At 44.6% G+C, this 16,614-nt stretch overlaps 1 protein-coding gene across 1 annotated transcript in view; it reads left to right on the forward strand.

Annotated features, from left to right (window-relative positions):
* cpamd8 (C3 and PZP like alpha-2-macroglobulin domain containing 8) overlaps positions 1-16,614 on the forward strand; it is a gene marked incomplete at both ends in the record, with an annotated part of 183,858 nt that overhangs the window by 72,689 nt on the left and 94,555 nt on the right. The window contains 4 exons of the mRNA XM_080730669.1: positions 531-599; positions 697-853; positions 3,299-3,475; positions 8,315-8,396. Of these exons, the coding sequence (XP_080586795.1) occupies positions 531-599; positions 697-853; positions 3,299-3,475; positions 8,315-8,396 (485 nt within the window). The remainder of the gene's footprint in view (positions 1-530; positions 600-696; positions 854-3,298; positions 3,476-8,314; positions 8,397-16,614) is intronic.

Raw genomic sequence — 16,614 nt, forward strand, 5'->3', positions numbered from 1 at the left:
TTTTTTTAAAACACAATGTATGTCACCTCATGTCCATATATGGTCACTCCAGTCCAGAATGAACAGGTTTTTTCTGTCCCGTACGTCCAGAATATCAGTCCAGAATGAATAGGCTTTTTCACAAAGCAAAATGTGTGTCCCATGTCCATATATGGCCATTTCAGTTCAGTATGAACAGGTTTTATCTGTCCTGTCCCGTCCGTCCGTCCGTCCGTCCGTCCGTCCGTCCGTCCGTCCGTCCGTCCGTCCGTCCGTCCGTCCGTCCGTCCGTACGTATGTGTGTAGTGTCCGTCCCGGTCTGATGATTGGATACTTTGAGGATTGGTCAAGCTTCACATGACAATTCGGCCCTCCAGATAAAATCATTAATTCATTCAGAATATAAAGAATGTATAGATCACAGAGTTCATAACTCTAGAACACATAGAATAAAAGTTCACCGCTTCACTTCTAACCGAGGTTTGATTTTTTAGCTTAGATTGACTGGCCTATATGGACGTGTTTAATCTTCTGTGTGTCTTTTGCTACAGGTCGGCCATGGTGTGCAGCCATCCAACGAGTCCCTGATCCTCCAGTGGACAGGCCCCCTTCCTGGCCAGGTGGGACCCTTTGTTCATGTTTGTTTTCCTGATGACCTTCATACTTTAACCTTGGAGACCTGTCAATAAAGCCATGGTTCTTTTGGTTTTGTACAAGGTGCGGCACATAGGCTTCTCCACCGGCTGGGGCTCTGTAGGGGAGTTTAAGATCTGGAGGAAGGAGGACTCTGACGAGAACCACAACGAGGCCTTCACCCTGGGGGTCCCTCACAACGTGGTGCCAGGATCCGAGAGGGCCACCGCGTCCATGATAGGTACAGTAGTGTTTGTGGTGAAGCGACCTTTCGTTTGCCAAACGGGTCTGAGCTGCGTGTATCTATTCTGCATCTAGCTTAAAGGGACTACTACACCATGAATTTTCATTTTTCCAATTTTTATGTATTTTCTTGGTGTCCCACCAGCAACTTCTATCCTCGCAAAGTCCTATTTCTGACCATTGTGTCTTTCTCAGTTTATGGGCAGATCTATGTTAGCATGTCTCAGAACGGTCCTGATTGTGAAATGTCAGATTTGTGATGTCACAAGGCCTGAGAAGGAGGCAGGAGGAGCTGGGAGAGGGTTGGGGAGGGGTGGGCAGGCCTGAGAAGGAGGCAGGAGGAGCTGGGAGAGGGTTGGGGAGGGGTGGGCAGGCCTGCTGAGCAGGAGGTGGGGAGGAGTGTGGGGCCAAAACTGGCTCAATAGCGCAGTCCTCCCACTCAGGACAAGGTGGTACTGCAGCTGAAAATGCTCTGAAAGCCAGGCAGAAATGACAGGGGCTCTGTATTCAGGAGTGGTAATTTAGCCTCAAACCTTTTCAAAAACGTTTTTGGGACACAAACAGTGTTATATAAATTATTTTTAAATGCATGGTGTAGGACCTTTAGAGTAGTTCACCCCCAAAATGACTTTTTTTCTATTGATTAGTCATGCCATGGAGAGTAAAGTTCAATAATATTTTTTGTTTTTTGTCGCATTCCTAAGACAAAAATGTGATAACAATAAATTTACCCCCATTGATTCCGGATGGTGACCCGTTTCGAAACGGGTCACCATCCGGAATCAATGGGGGTAAATTTACTCAAATCAAATTTTCGTCTTAGGAAAGAAGGGTCAAGTGTGCCCCTTGAAACTGCTTGAAAGCCAGTGTTGTATTTATCATTTAAAAAAATGATTTAAACTAGTGAAAACAGCCGATCTGCCGATCTGCTGTTTTCACTACTGTTGCGCGACAGCCTTGTATGATGAAGCAGGGCTTTACTTTGCGACGATACGTACACATTTGAAATTTGGAAGTACAAGGTTTCTTCCCGACAGTGACGATATTTACACCCCTGTATTATGTTGGTGTGCCCATGGATTCTTGGGACATGAAAAGTGTGCCCATTCAGAAAAAGGGTTGAGAAACACTGGCTAAAGGCAAGACCCAAATTCACAGAATCAAATGTTTCATGGTCATGATTCATCAGGAGCCTGGATGGCTTGGTAAATCTCTATGGGGAAAATGAATGGGCACTAGTCGGAGGCCTTAAGGATATCTCGCGCTAATCAGTCTAAAAGCGCGAAATTTTGCACAGATGTAGCTCAGGGCATGCTCTAATGATTTAGCTAGGGCGCCCGAGTCGGCGACCTTCGGGGTTGCCACAGCGCCAAATCAAGTTGGGCTCCCATTGACTTTCTATACAGGAGGAAAATACCCAGAAACATTTTTTTTTCTGGGTATTTAAGTAGGATCTGAGGGGTCTAACTAGGGGTTTGTCATCATGCTGAATCCATTGCAAGCATTTGTTTTGCACAAAAAACATTCCTTGGGCTAGAAATGGCCTCAGAAAACGATGCATGTATGGGTGAGCATTCATGTTAGTCGGAGGCCTTAGGGTTTTTTTTCTCGTGCTAATCAGTCTAAAAGCGCAAAATTTTGCACAGATGTAGCCCAGGGCATGCTCTAATGATTTCGCTAGGGCGCCTGAGTCGGCGACCTTCGGGGTCGCCACAGCTCCAGAAAACAACCAAAAAACTCTGAAAAGTGATGACTCATCACTTTTCATCACTAAGCCATCGTTTTCTTGGGCCATTGGTAGCCCAAGGAATGTTTTTTGTGCAAAACAAATGCTTGCAATGGATTCAGCATCATGACAAACCCCTAGTTAGACCCCTCACATCCAACTTGAATACCCAGAAAAAAAGTGTTTTTCTGGGTATTTTCCTCCTGTATAGAAAGTGGATGGGAGCCCAACTTGATTTGGCCGCTGTGGTGACCCCGAAGGTCGCCGACTCGGGCACTCTAGCTAAATCATTAGAGCATACCCTGGGCTACATCTGTGCAAAATTTCGCGCTTTTAGACTAATTAGCGCGAGATTACCATGTCATCTCCCTTAGGCCCCCGACTGTCTCGATTTGAGGAACCACAAAATGGCCGCCACTGCTGGTGTGTATCTCGCTTGGCGATGTCTCACGTGGATCAAGTCTGCTTGATCGCCTCCGTCGTCTCCACTGAATACAATTGCTCCTTTACAAGAACCAGACTAAACCGGGTTGCTTTTGGGATTCACGTGTCATGCTGTCCTCACAACCCTGTACATTACTGTTTTTTTTAAACTGTGTGTGTGTGTGTGTGTGTGTGTGTGTGCGTGCGCATGCGTGTGTGTGTGTGTGTGTGTGTGTGTGTGTGTGTGTGTGTGTGTGTGTGTGTGTGCGTGCGTGTGCGTGTTTGTAACACCAGGGGACGTGATGGGGCCGACCCTGAACAACCTAGACAAGCTGCTGCGGCTGCCGTTCGGCTGCGGGGAGCAGAACATGATCCACTTCGCCCCCAACGTCTTTGTGCTGAAGTACCTGCAGAAGACCCGGCAGCTGAGCCCTGAGGTGGAGAACGAGGCCACCGACTACCTGCTGCAAGGTAGGCACCAGTAAGACTCCCTACGTCGGGAGATAAGTACGGCTGTCACAATTATTACATAATAATCGTCTAATCGCAATTATTTGACATAATCGTGATTATTTTTCATAATCGTCATAATCGTTTCAATGTTGAAAAATGTTCATATATTAAAAAAAAAAAAAACGAAAATAGTGGAAATAGCAGATCTACAAGCTCACAACGCGTCGCATCGCGACGCGTTGTGAGCTTGTAGATCGGCTATTTCCACTATCAAAGTTATTTTTTAAGTAGTAAGTTGTCAAATATGTCAGTCATTTCTTTGTATATTTAGGTTATGTGTCATATCTGCCATGCACAACTTCAAAGCCTAAAAGCCAAACAGAAATGTAATCGTCAATGACAAAAACACAATTAAATCGTTAATCGCCAATTATTTGAGTGACAATTAATCGTCATGTAAAATGTCATATCGTGACAGCCCTAGAGATAAGCGACCGTCAGGTCACATGTAAAAATCGGCCTGATCCATCCATCCATCCATCTTCAACCGCTTATCCGGAATCGGGGTGCGGGGGTAACAGTTCCAACTGAGACTTACAGATTTCCTTATGCTGAGCAACTTCCTCCACTCCCTCTGGGAGTATACCGAGGCGTTCCCAGGCCAGTTTGGAGATATAATCCTTCCATCTGGTCTTAGGTCTGCCACGGGGTCTCCTCCCAGTGGGACGTGCATCGAGGACCTTCGGTGTCGCTAAATGTGACAGATCCATGTTGATGACATGAGTCTAGACATATACTGTGTAGCGCTTTGCGTGATTTTAGGGCAAAATCTGTAGGAGCGGTGTCCAAAAATGCGTTTTGCAAGAATCTGACTCATGGTGGCGCTAGAAGATGGCCAGGTGAGAAATGACATGTCAGCTCGTCAATGAAAGGGTAATACCATGACGCCGTTGACGGGTCAGCTCGTCACACTTACTGTAAATACAGTAACACTGTTATGACTTACTGTACGTCTTGGCTGTCCATTCTGCATCGGCGATGTCCACGATTTGTTTACAACGCGAAGTGATTGATCGTCCCATAAAGAGACTTCATTTACTCGAAAAAATACATTTTGATCCCAAGGCTGGCATGTTTACAGCTCAATCTGCTATCGCGTGGGGGCCGCCATGACACCCTCTCGTCCACACACTGTCACGTGACTAGATGGGCTAAACGTTGAAGAAAAAAAAAGTGAAAAGAAATCGGCGCAAATTCCCGCCCCGGCCCTTCAAAAATAAGAGCGGCGGCCTATGGAGGAAGCGGCGCAGCAGCAAGGAAAATTCATCCCTTCAAAGAAAGGGGAAGCAAAAGTGTTAACATAGCATTTCACACGCTGTGTGAAGTGGTCAGATTTCAAGAAAAGGTTTGGGACCTCTGATCTAGATACGCCTTGTGTTGAACCTTCAGTGAGTGGTCGTGCTTACACTTACAGCTAACATATTAGTGCAGGGTTCCCCAATAGGCGGCCCGCGGGCGGCTACTGTCTGGCCCACACCAACCCCAGTAATAGTGGTGGTATAAGAGCAGCAACAACACTAGTATATCGTCGTTGTCGGCTGGAAATCTCGTATCTCCAAATTTGTACGTTCTTTCGCAAATCATACAAGGCCGTCGCACAAAAGTAGTGAAAACAGCAGATCTACAAGCACACAACGCCTCGCGGTGCGAGGCGTTGTGTGCTTGTAGATCGGCTGTTTTCACTAGTTTAAATCATTTTTAAAATTATAAATTCAAAACGAACGGTTTTGGACATACAAGATTTTCACCCGACAACGACGATATCTGAACTGTCGCTGGAGTAGCGGGAACGCCGCCGTCGCCCCCTGCAATGTTGTGGCCCTCGGCTTGGTACCCTAGACATGATTCGGCCCTTGGGGAAAACTAATTGGGGAACCCTGTATTAGTGTGCCGAATTTCCTATTCCAAATATCAGTGAGTAACTCGCAGCATAGCAGCAGTAACGAGGAGACTCATTACGTGTCAGAACTTTTAAAAGTTCAAGAGGTACTGACTTCCATTTCGGGCAGTGAGAACATTCTCTAATTGCTGGCAAAGTGTTACACCTTTACTGGAAAATGATGGTTTTAAGTTTACCTTGGATTTAGGCCTTTGTTTGTAGAATTGTAGATTTCTTGACAGGACCCTGTGGCTTGGCTGGGATTGACTTGACTTTTTTTGAATCATGACTTGGAACACATCCCTGGACACTGCTCCTGGGATCCCAGCCCAACCCAGTCTCACTCCGCTGTGCCCTGACGTACCCAGCCTGGGTCTCGCCCCCTTCACCTGTGTTTTCCCTTTCCCAGGTTCAAACATAAGTAGAGAGATGCCTGCAACAAAGCAGAAAGCCCGCAGCACTCCAATTTAGATAAAGTATTTTCAGTGCACGGCTCAAAAGAACATGCGAGGTGAAGAAGTTGCCAGCGCTCAAGGAATCTCCTTTTTGAAAAAGTTTTATTTACCTCACAACAGGCTCAGAACGGACGCGTTTCGACCAACTGTCTTCATCAGCGTTAGTAAACAGCGTTGATTACTAACGCTGATGAAGACCTAGTTGGTCAAAACGCGTCCGTTCTGAGCCTGTTGTGAGGTAAATAAAACTTTTTCAAAGAGGAGATTCCTTGAGTGCTGGCAACTTCTTCACCTCCCAGGTTCAAACATGTCTGCTTGATCGACCATGCAGATACACCCGCTGGGAAATCTTCAGTAACCTTTTTTCTGTACACTTAGGGGTGCGTTCGGAAATATGCGCACCGGCTGTGTGCTCGGTGTGCAGTGGGTGGTAACGTTGTATGGTGCACTCAGTGTGGCTCATTTCCGAACGACCAGTTGAAACCCTAAAACCTTGGCTAACTTAGCTTTCTCTTGCAACAGTTCTATTGATAGTAAATGCTCGTTAAGTAATGTTGCTATGAAATATAATTTAATTCACAACATGTTCACGCCTTCTTTTGATTTACACATTGATGTGTGTGAAACTATCAAGCCCAAACGACCAATTAAGCCGCAAATTCTGCATTTTGCTATAATTTCCTCCATTGTTCAACATTTAGAAGCGCTCGAGACCACGGCCATGAAAAACCAACCAATCAAAACACCGCACCTACGCACCACACTGCCAAACCCCATCTTCTGAGTAGAGTCGTTCAGTTCAGAGTCGTTCAGTGAGTGGACTCAGCACACCCAATGGGGCGGCATAGCTCAGGGGTAGAGAAACCGTTATTAGAGCACGAAGGGTTCCCGAAGGGTTCCCAGTTCGAATCCGGGCTCCCCCTGAGTTAATGTCGAAGGGTCCTTGGGCAAGACTCTGAACCCCACATTGCTCCCGGTGAGCAGGTTGGTGCCTTGCATGGTTTCCTCCGCCACCGGTGTATGAATGTGTGCGTGAATGGGTGAATGTAATGCACAATCTCTGTAAAGCGCTTTGGATAAAAGCGCTATATAAATGCACCATTTACCATTTAATGCGACAAGTCGACAACATGGCACACCAGTGTGTTGAGTGCGCATTTCCGAACGCACCCTTAATACAAGTGGCTTTAAAGCTACAATCCAGGACTTGTCCTAAAGCATTATTTATATTTTTATGGAAGTCAATTGTTTCCCATTTATAGTCTCATTTGGAAGGCTGGGATGCTTTTGGATCACGGTACACCAAGAATCCAAAGCCTGTTCAAAGCTTGGAGAGTTGCCCTATAGTGACAGAAGGACAGCTGTATTAGGGGGGGGCGAGTTAAGTTTTCTTTGTGGTTCAAGACTGGTCACAAGCTCAAAACGCGTTGCGATGCGACGCGTTGTGAGCTTGTAGATCGGCTAATAGCCAAGGTATAGAATAGGGCTAAAGTGCATTAATGTATGTTTTATAATCATTTATATCTGCAAAGTAACTAGCAGGGTTGTTAAGTAACGGATTACATGTAATGGGATTACGTAATCAGATTACAAAAAACAGGTAACTTGTAAAGTCTCAGGTTACATTTTAAAATGAGTAATCTGGATTACAGTAACGGATCTGAATGATGGGGGTTACATGCTGGATTACATTCTCCCCTTTGCCCTCATGAATTTTACAAATAAGTTATAACGCCAAACAATAAAATAATCAAGTCGAATCAGTGTAAAGTACTGCCACATCGCTTAAGTAAGATTCTGTTGTCCTTTTCCTAATTTCATTGGCTCAATATTCTTGTCTAGTTATCAATGGTAAAACTTGTTTTATTTAATTAGAGAGTTTTGCTAAACAGTAATCCAAAAGTAACTGAAAGTAACTAGTAGTTACTTTTTAAATTGTGATAATCAGATTACGTTACTGACTACATTTTCTTTGCAAGTAACTTGTAACTGTAGGGGATTGTAACCCTAACAACCCTGGTAACTAGTAAGTAAAGTTTTTAAATAAATGTAGTGGAGTAAAAGTACAATATTTGGTAAAGTACTGGAAATTGGAAATACCCAAGTAAAGTACAAACACTTCAAAAGTGTACTTAAGTACAGTACTTAAGTAAATGTACTTAGTTACTTTACACCACTGCTTAGAATTTAGTCAAGAGGATTCGAGATTCAACATTTTGAAACGGGGAAACGTTTCCTTAGCCTGGCCTTATTGTTCTGCCATAATTGCTCAGCCTCCCCCTGTCTCTTCCCCAACCTTTCTCACAGGGTACCAGAGACAGCTGACCTAACCCTGTCTCCTTCCCAACCTTTCTCACAGGGTACCAGAGACAGCTGACCTAACCCTGTCTCTTCCCCAACCTTTCTCACAGGGTACCAGAGACAGCTGACCTAACCCTGTCTCCTTCCCAACCTTTCTCACAGGGTACCAGAGACAGCTGACCTACAAGAGGCAGGATGGGTCCTACAGTGCCTTTGGGGAGAGGGACTCCTCGGGCAGTATGTGGTAAGTGTCTCCTTTTAACCCTTTCCCTGCGAACCCAAAATATGGCTGTGCGCTAATACTGCCAGAAATATTATAAATGTTTCAGTTGTGCAGTACAGCATTAAACGAGGTTTGAATGGCTGGAGGCTGTGTTGAATTTAATATACCACTAGAGAGCGCCAACGATCAGCTTTTCAAGGTTTGATCTAGGCCTCATGATCACGTGGCCATAGTTGGCCTGCTGCGTCCGTTTACATTGGCCTGGGAGCTAACGTTAGCGTGGAATAGCGTGGCACCCTGAGCGCCACACGCGTGCTTGATGGTGTAATTATTATGATGGCCCATCGCCTGGGACATGCATCCACGCCACAGACACTTCAAACCGGGTCAAAATCCGACGTAATGACGCGGCGTTATGGATTGTAGTGTGTATTGAAAATAACGGCTAGCATAGGCCATTTCACACAGAGGAGGCCTGAAAAAACGGTGACGTCATGAACTTATCCTTAGTTTTCACGGTCACTCGTTACAATGTCATCAGTCAGGTAAGACCCTTTCCTCCGCAAAAAATATAAAAAAAATGCAAAAATAAATAAAAAAGTCGCTAAAAGTCGCTCGGCAGAGAGTCTCCTAGTTAGAATGTCGATCTGGGAGTCGACGGGCAGAGTATGTGTTTTAAGACCCGAGGCCCATTCTACACATTCTACAAACGGAGCCTCTAAACCAGTAGTTAAAAAAGTACTCAAATATTTCACTTAAAGGGGTTGAGGGGCAGATTACACTGTGACATGAGCTTCTCTGAAAACGGTCTGAAACAGTCTGAAGCTCATGTCACAGTGTAATCTGCCCCTTGCCCCCCAACAACAGCTGACCAGTACAGTAAGTAGTCATACAGTCAGGCTATACAGACAATTAATTTGATTGGCTTATAATTGCGCACCCCCACAATGACATCATAAATATGTTAACTTGTTTTTTAAGATGATTCTTAAAGTGACAGTAACCCTTTAGGTGACAGGCCCCCTTTAAGTAAAAGTATCAATACTGCAATGTAGAAATACTCTGTTACATGTAAAAGTCTGGAATTCAAAATGTACTTGAGTAAAAGTAAGAAAGTGTTGGCATCAAAATGTACTTGAAGTACCAAAAGTAAAAGTACAAAATGTTTGAAAATAGCGGATCTACAAGCTCACAAGCTGTGAGCTTGTAGATCAGCTATTTTCAAATAGCCACGGTATAAAATAGGGCTAAAGTGGATTATGTATGTTTTATAATTTATACCTGCATAGTAACTATAGTAACTAAAGTTTTCAAATCATTTTAATGGAGTAAAAGTCCACAATTTGGATCCGAGATATAGTGGAGTAGAAGTAAAAGTATTGGAAATTGGAAATACTCAAGTAATGTACAAATACCTCAAAACCATTACTTGAGTAAATCTACTTAGTTACTTTACACCACTGCTTATTTTTGAATAGCCACCACTAAAATCCTAAATGACGCTTTAATGGGTTAAAAAAAATCCATCCGAATTCGTCAATTATCTTAAAGCTTTGGTCCTTGTTGTTGCTTAAATGTGTTGCTTAAATTGTCAACATTTTGAAAGGTGATTATGTCTATAAAATAATTTATTTTCTCTCTGCCCGTGCGACACTGTACCTGTCAATGTGCAGAACTTACGGAGGGCATATACTTATCGGCAGAGTACATGGTCAGCGATTGGAAGTTGGAGCCATCCATGCAGGATGTATTGTACTAGGCTACTCGGAGTGCCAGCGGTAGTCTTGCAGTTTGGAAGCATTTGCTGGCCAACGCAATAACATTTTTATCAGCGTCACCGTTCCGTTGTGCTCAAATTAATACATTCCTGTTGCTGAGTTTAAATCAGGTATAGTTTTCCCTCTGTGAGTGTTTATTTTATGTTTACTATCCCTGGGGTCCGGCAGGCAGCCATAACTATCTCATAATGTTTAAAAAAAGTGAAACGAGACTCTCAATGAGGGGGCCCCCGGTGTTTCCGCGCCTCGCACATTCAGGCCCCGGTCGCGGCGCGCATACCTCGGGTTGATTTATTAGCCGAGGTGGGTATTATGATATTTAATAGAGCTGATACTGTGAAACAGCAGGTTACATAAACCGCAGAGAATCATAAAGAAACGGCATAATTGGATCCCCGAGGTAGGCTAGGCTCCGCCGATTTATTTGCAGTTAAAGAAGGTTCATAGTCACGGTGCTGAATGGGACCCCATGCTGCTTTGGCCCCACGGACTTAATGCTACCAGGGTAGACTGCGTTTTAGGAGTCTGGGGCCACTTCCTCGCAGAAAGCAACTCCCCTTACTGTACCTATTTCGACATGGGCCAAGAGCAGGGGTCTTCAACAGGGGGTCCGGGACCCCTAGGGGGTCCTCAGAATTACTACAGGGGGTCCTCCAAATCTTTGTGTGATGGAAGCTTTTTTTTTCTCCTTTTCTGTGTTAACCACTTGAACCCTAGCGTCCATATTCTGAGAACTTTAGCCAACAATAGCAGATCTACAATCTCACAACGCCTCGCGCTGCGAGGCGTTGTGAGCTTGTAGATCGGCTATTTTTGGCAAAGAGGTTTCGTGTAGAGGGGAAAAAGAGCAGACTAAGTGCAGAGTGAAAGATCAAGTTTATTAAGTATTGACGGTTCAAGTGGTTAAATATCTGGAAACACAAATTTCCATGAACCCAAAATACACTGATAATTGTCCTGTCAAACGATGAAACTATATTGTATCTATCGGTTGTGGGGGGTCCCTGCTTCATCTCTCTCAACTAAGGGGTCCTTGGCCTGAAAACGTTGAAGACCCCTGGCCTAGAGAGTAGAAGTGGGACGTGTCTCAATGGAGTAACCGGTAACACTTGAACTCTTACCCACGGATCGTTTTAAGAGGATATGAGGGTGTGTAACAAATAGCTGTTGGTGTTTTCCTCAAAGCCTCTGGGCAAAGGGTTTGTCGTTTGGAGTTTTGTGTGGGCACAACTCGACCCCAACACAACAACAACAACAACACAGATGTCTGAACCTTCGGTAAACCCGAGACAAACACTTTATGATTCCGTCAGCTCGGGCTTTTTGTTTTGGGTTCTAGAGTTCACCACGGGAGCAGCAGCACATTTATTGCCAGCTTAAAAGTACCCTTAATGCAGTGTTGATGTATCCCAGCTTGTAAAAATGTATCTGAGCGGAAATTGTCGGGGTCTAATGAAAAGATTGAGCTTAACGGGCAGGCAGTAATGTTTTGGTGCGCAGCGCTGGATTCCTCTAACGCTGCACCGCGGCAGTTCCTGGACAAAACGGAAGGTTGTTTTCAAGGGCTCAGCCATATGCAAGAATTAGGGATACACAGACAGAGGCTTGTGTCACTTTTTTTATTTCAGTGTATAAGGGCATTCACGAATAGTGATTTTTAGTATTCGAATACTCACAACGCCTCGCGTTGTGAGTATTGCGAGGCGTTGCGAGGCGTTGTGAGCATGTAGATCGGCTATTTTCACAATATTTATCTGTGGAACCGAGTCACATTAAATGTAATACCTACAATTCCAAGTGCTTGTCAGGGTGGGGGTCCCCAGTTCAATTTTTTTTTATTTTGGGAGTCTCAGCCTAAAAAGGTTTTGAGAACCCCTGGTATAGAGCATTAACAAATTCATCCACCAGGGGCATTGACAACTCATTCTTATGACTTCCTATCTCGCCAAGCATTATAAACTATATATTTTTTTAAAGAGAAAACAATACAAACATTAAAATAAGCGAATATTCGACTTTGGTGAACAACGTCGAATAGTGACTTTGATATTCGAATATTCGAAAATTCGAATATTCAAATATTTGGTGAATGCCCTCATTGCGACCGTAGGTCGCAGTTACTTGCACTCCTATACTATCCAAACCTCCACCGGCTGTCAGTCCGTCCCTCCCTCCGTCAGTCCGTCAGTCAGTCTGTCAGTCACACGTCACACTTTTGCCCTGCTCATATCTCCGCAACCGTTGCCCCGATCCATGCCAGATTTTGCACACACACTCCTTGCCTGCCAAACTACAACCTCCAAGGACCCCCGGAGCTCCAGGGAGGGACCCCCAGGTGTAAAAAATGACCAAATGTGCAAAAATGACCAAATGACCACCCCAACGGGGCTGCTCACGGGGAATTCCCGGGGACCACCGACTCCTGGTGCTCCAGAACGGATGCAAAAGTGGTGGCGCCCCCAGTGGAGGACCCCCTGCCACTGCAGCGCACATAAAATGCCGTAACTCGGGCTAGGAGCGACCATGATGCAGATTCTTGCAAAACACATTTTTGGACACTGCTCCTACAATTTTTGCCCTAAAATCACTCAAATCGGAACACAGTATGTCTACACTCATGTCATCAACTTGGATCTGTCCCATATAGCGTCACCTTCAGGCCAATTTTTTAAAACACATTTTTGGACACTGCTCCTACAATTTTTGCCCTAAAATCACGCAAATCGCTACACAGTATGTCTACACTCATCTCATCAACATGGATCTATCCCATATAGTGCCACCTTCAGGCCGAATTTTTTAAACACATTTTTGGACACTGCTCCTACAGATTTTGCCCTAAAATCACACAAATCGGTACACAGTATGTCTACACTCATGTCATCAACATGGACCTGTCCCATATAGTGCCACCATCAGGCCGATTTTTTCAAACACATTTTTGGACACTGCTCCTACAGATTTTGCCCTAAAATCACGCAAATCGCACAGTATCTCTACAGTCATGTAATCAAAACGCATCTGTCCCATCTAGCGCCACCATCAGGACGATTTTGGTACAACTAAGTTTTGGCCTATTTGTAGAGATAAGCGACCCGATTTGCACTCCTATACTATCCAAACCTCCACCGGCTGTCAGTCCGTCCGTCCCTCCGTCAGTCAGTCAGTCTGTCAGTCACACGTCACACGTCACACTTTTGCCCTGCTCATATCTCCGCAACCGTTGCCCCAATCCATGCAAAATTTTGCACACACACTCCTTGCCTGCCAAACCACAACCCTAACCCATCAATTATCACATGGCCCTCTTCTAGCGCCACCATGAGGCCGATTCTTGCAAAACACATTTTTGGACACTGCTCCTACACATTTTGGCCTAAAATCACACAACTCGGTACACAGTATGTCTACACTCATCTCATCAACATGGATCTGTCCCATATAGCGCCACCATCAGGCCGATTTTTTCAAACACATTTTTGGACACTGCTCCTACAGATTTTGCCCTAAAATCACGCAAATCGGTACACAGTATGTCTACACTTATCTCATCAACATGGATCTGTCCCATATAGCGCCACCATCTGGACAATTTTTGAAAAACACATTTTTAGACCCTGCTCCTACAGATTTTGCCCTAAAATCACGCAAACCGGTACACAGTATCTCTACAGTCATGTAATCAAAACGCATCTGTCCCATCTAGCGCCACCATCAGGACGATTTTGGAAAAACACATTTTTGGCTTATTTGTGGAGATAAGCGACTTATCTCCCGATTAGGGAGTCTTACTGGTACACAGACAGAGGGCTGTATCACTCCTTTTATTTTAGTGTGTCACTGAAGCGGTGTATTTCAATTGGGCCTTTTGACTCGGAGGCTTTCATTTTCCAGGAAGAAACAAAAACAATACATAGGGAGGAAGACATATTTGCATATTATAACCACACCCGGTGGTCTATTAGAATAAATGGTAAATGGTGCATTTCTACCACTTTTTCTAGTCACGTGTTCAAATACTGGATTGTGATTGGCTTAAAACAGTAGTAAATGAGGCCACAATAGCCGGAATGTGTGAAATGCCCGGATGTACATGCAAATGAGGCACATTTCCGAGATCAATACGCGATGAACGCATCCGGGGACTTCAGGAGGGAGTCGGAACCCTATGGTCGGAACACCTTTCCCCCCACCAACAAATGACGGTCGCAGCGGTCCTTTGTTTACTAACGTGCGTACTATCGTCGCCGATTTATTTGGATCCAATGCAATCCGCCAACTTTAAAGCCCCTTTTCTCTGAACCTATGCCTTTCTGGAAGCGAACAGCCTCTATTTACGGCCGGAACGGTGCTTTTAACTGACGTTAGTTTAGCTGTAAGCTAGGCGACCGAGTATTTCCCGGTGAATCTGTGCGCAAAGGTGGGGGCTTGGGAGTGTGTGGGTCTGGGGGACACGCACCACCACTGACTATTGCTGATGATGGAGAGGTTCTATAGCTTAGCCTTTATGTATTGAAAATGAGAGGCACTCTTGCCGATTTAGTAAGAGACTCGTCTCCAATTGCAAGATATTTAAAAGTTATTTGGGGCCATGATGATGATGATATCCTTTTCTTCCCACAAAACTAGACTAAGGATTTTATATTGTCTGTGTTATTGTTTACAACCACTGAACCACAATTATTCACGTGTGGCAAGATTCACTCGTTTTTAGTAGGCTATATAGTGTAGGCTTAGAAGAAGCCTTTTCAGAAGTTAATTTAATGATTTCCATTTAATGATTTCATTTATCCTCATCTAATGCACCGTATGCACGCTGTTTAAAGGCCGTGTAGGCTTTTCAGAAGTTAATTGAATGTTTTCCATTTGCGCTAATGCACGCAACTGTTTTCGCCAGGTTTTAAGGTCTTATTTTAGTTGTTTCTCATAAGCTCGCAACCCTCCTTGCCCATCGGCCCCCACCTTTGCGCACAGATTCACCGGGAAATACTCGGTCGCGTAAGCTAGACATCTGTCTCAGCATGGAGTTGGCGCCATCTGGTGGTGAGTAGAAGATGTTGTTTGTGGCACTATTTGTTGTTATGGCGGAAGTTTTATAGGCAATAATGATTGTAACTTAAGATCCTTGCAAGTTACAACTATGTGTTTTCTTTCATGTATACGGAAAAAAGTGGTAGAAAAGCTATTTACCACTCGGGGTCGGACATTATGCTCTGATAATGTCCTGTGTTAGGGGGTTATCGGACTCGGCTTCGCCTCGTCCGATCACCCCCTAACACAGGACATTATCAGAGCATAATGTCCTCTCACTCGGGGTAAATTGCTTACTTATATAGCGCTTTTTTTATCCAATGCGCTTTACAGAGATTGTGCATTACATTCACCCATTCACGCTCACATTCATACACCGGTGGCGGAGGAAACCATGCAAGGCACCAACCAGCTCACCGGGAGCAATGTGGGGTTCAGAGTCTTGCCCAAGGACCCTTCGACATTAACTCAGGGGGAGCCCGGATTCGAACTGGGAACCCTTCGGGAACCCGGTTTCTCTACCCCTGAGCTATGCCGCCCCACAGAATAATGTTAACTCCATAGACACATACAAAACAGAAAAAGTACAAAGCTATGGCACCACCTCTTTAAGCTCCTTTAATATACACTTGAATGTTGAATGGTAACTGAATGGGTTTGATTTAACCACTTAAGCCCTGTATTTATTGCGACCATCAGGTCGCATTTACTATCAAAACCTCCACCGGCTGTCTGTCCGTCCGTCAGTCAGTCAGTCACACGTCACACTTTTGCCCTGCTCATATCTCTGCAACCGTTGCCCCGATCCATGCCAAATTTTGCACACACACTCCTTGCCTGCCAAACCACAACCTCCAATTCTCCAATTCTCACATGGCCCTCTTCTAGCGCCACAATGAGGCCGATTTTTGCGAAACACATTTTTGGACACTGCTCCTACAATTTTTACCCTAAAATCACGCAAATCGGTACACAGTATGTCTACACTCATCTCATCAACATGGATCTGTCCCATTTAGCGCCACCTTCAAGCCGATTTTTTAAAACACATTTTTGGACACTACTCCTACAGATTTTGCCCTAAAATCACGCAAATCGGTACACAGTATGTCTACACTCATGTCATCAACATGAATCTGTCCCATATAGCGCCACCATCAGGCCGATTTTGTCAAACAAATTTTTGGACACTGCTCCTACTAATGTTGCCCTAAAATCACGCAAATTGGTACACACTTGCTCTACACTCATGTCATCAACATGGATCTCCCCATTTAGCGCCACCTTAAGGCCGATTTTTTTAAACACATTTTTGGACACTACTCCTACAGAATTTGCCCTAAAATCACGCAAATCGCTACACAGTATGTCTACACTCATGTCATCAACATGGATCTGTCCCATATAGCGCCACCATCAGGCCGATTTTT

Source organism: Nannobrachium achirus (genome assembly GCF_963921795.1).
Source record: "Nannobrachium achirus genome assembly, chromosome: 1".
Taxonomy (NCBI): domain Eukaryota; kingdom Metazoa; phylum Chordata; class Actinopteri; order Myctophiformes; family Myctophidae; genus Nannobrachium; species Nannobrachium achirus.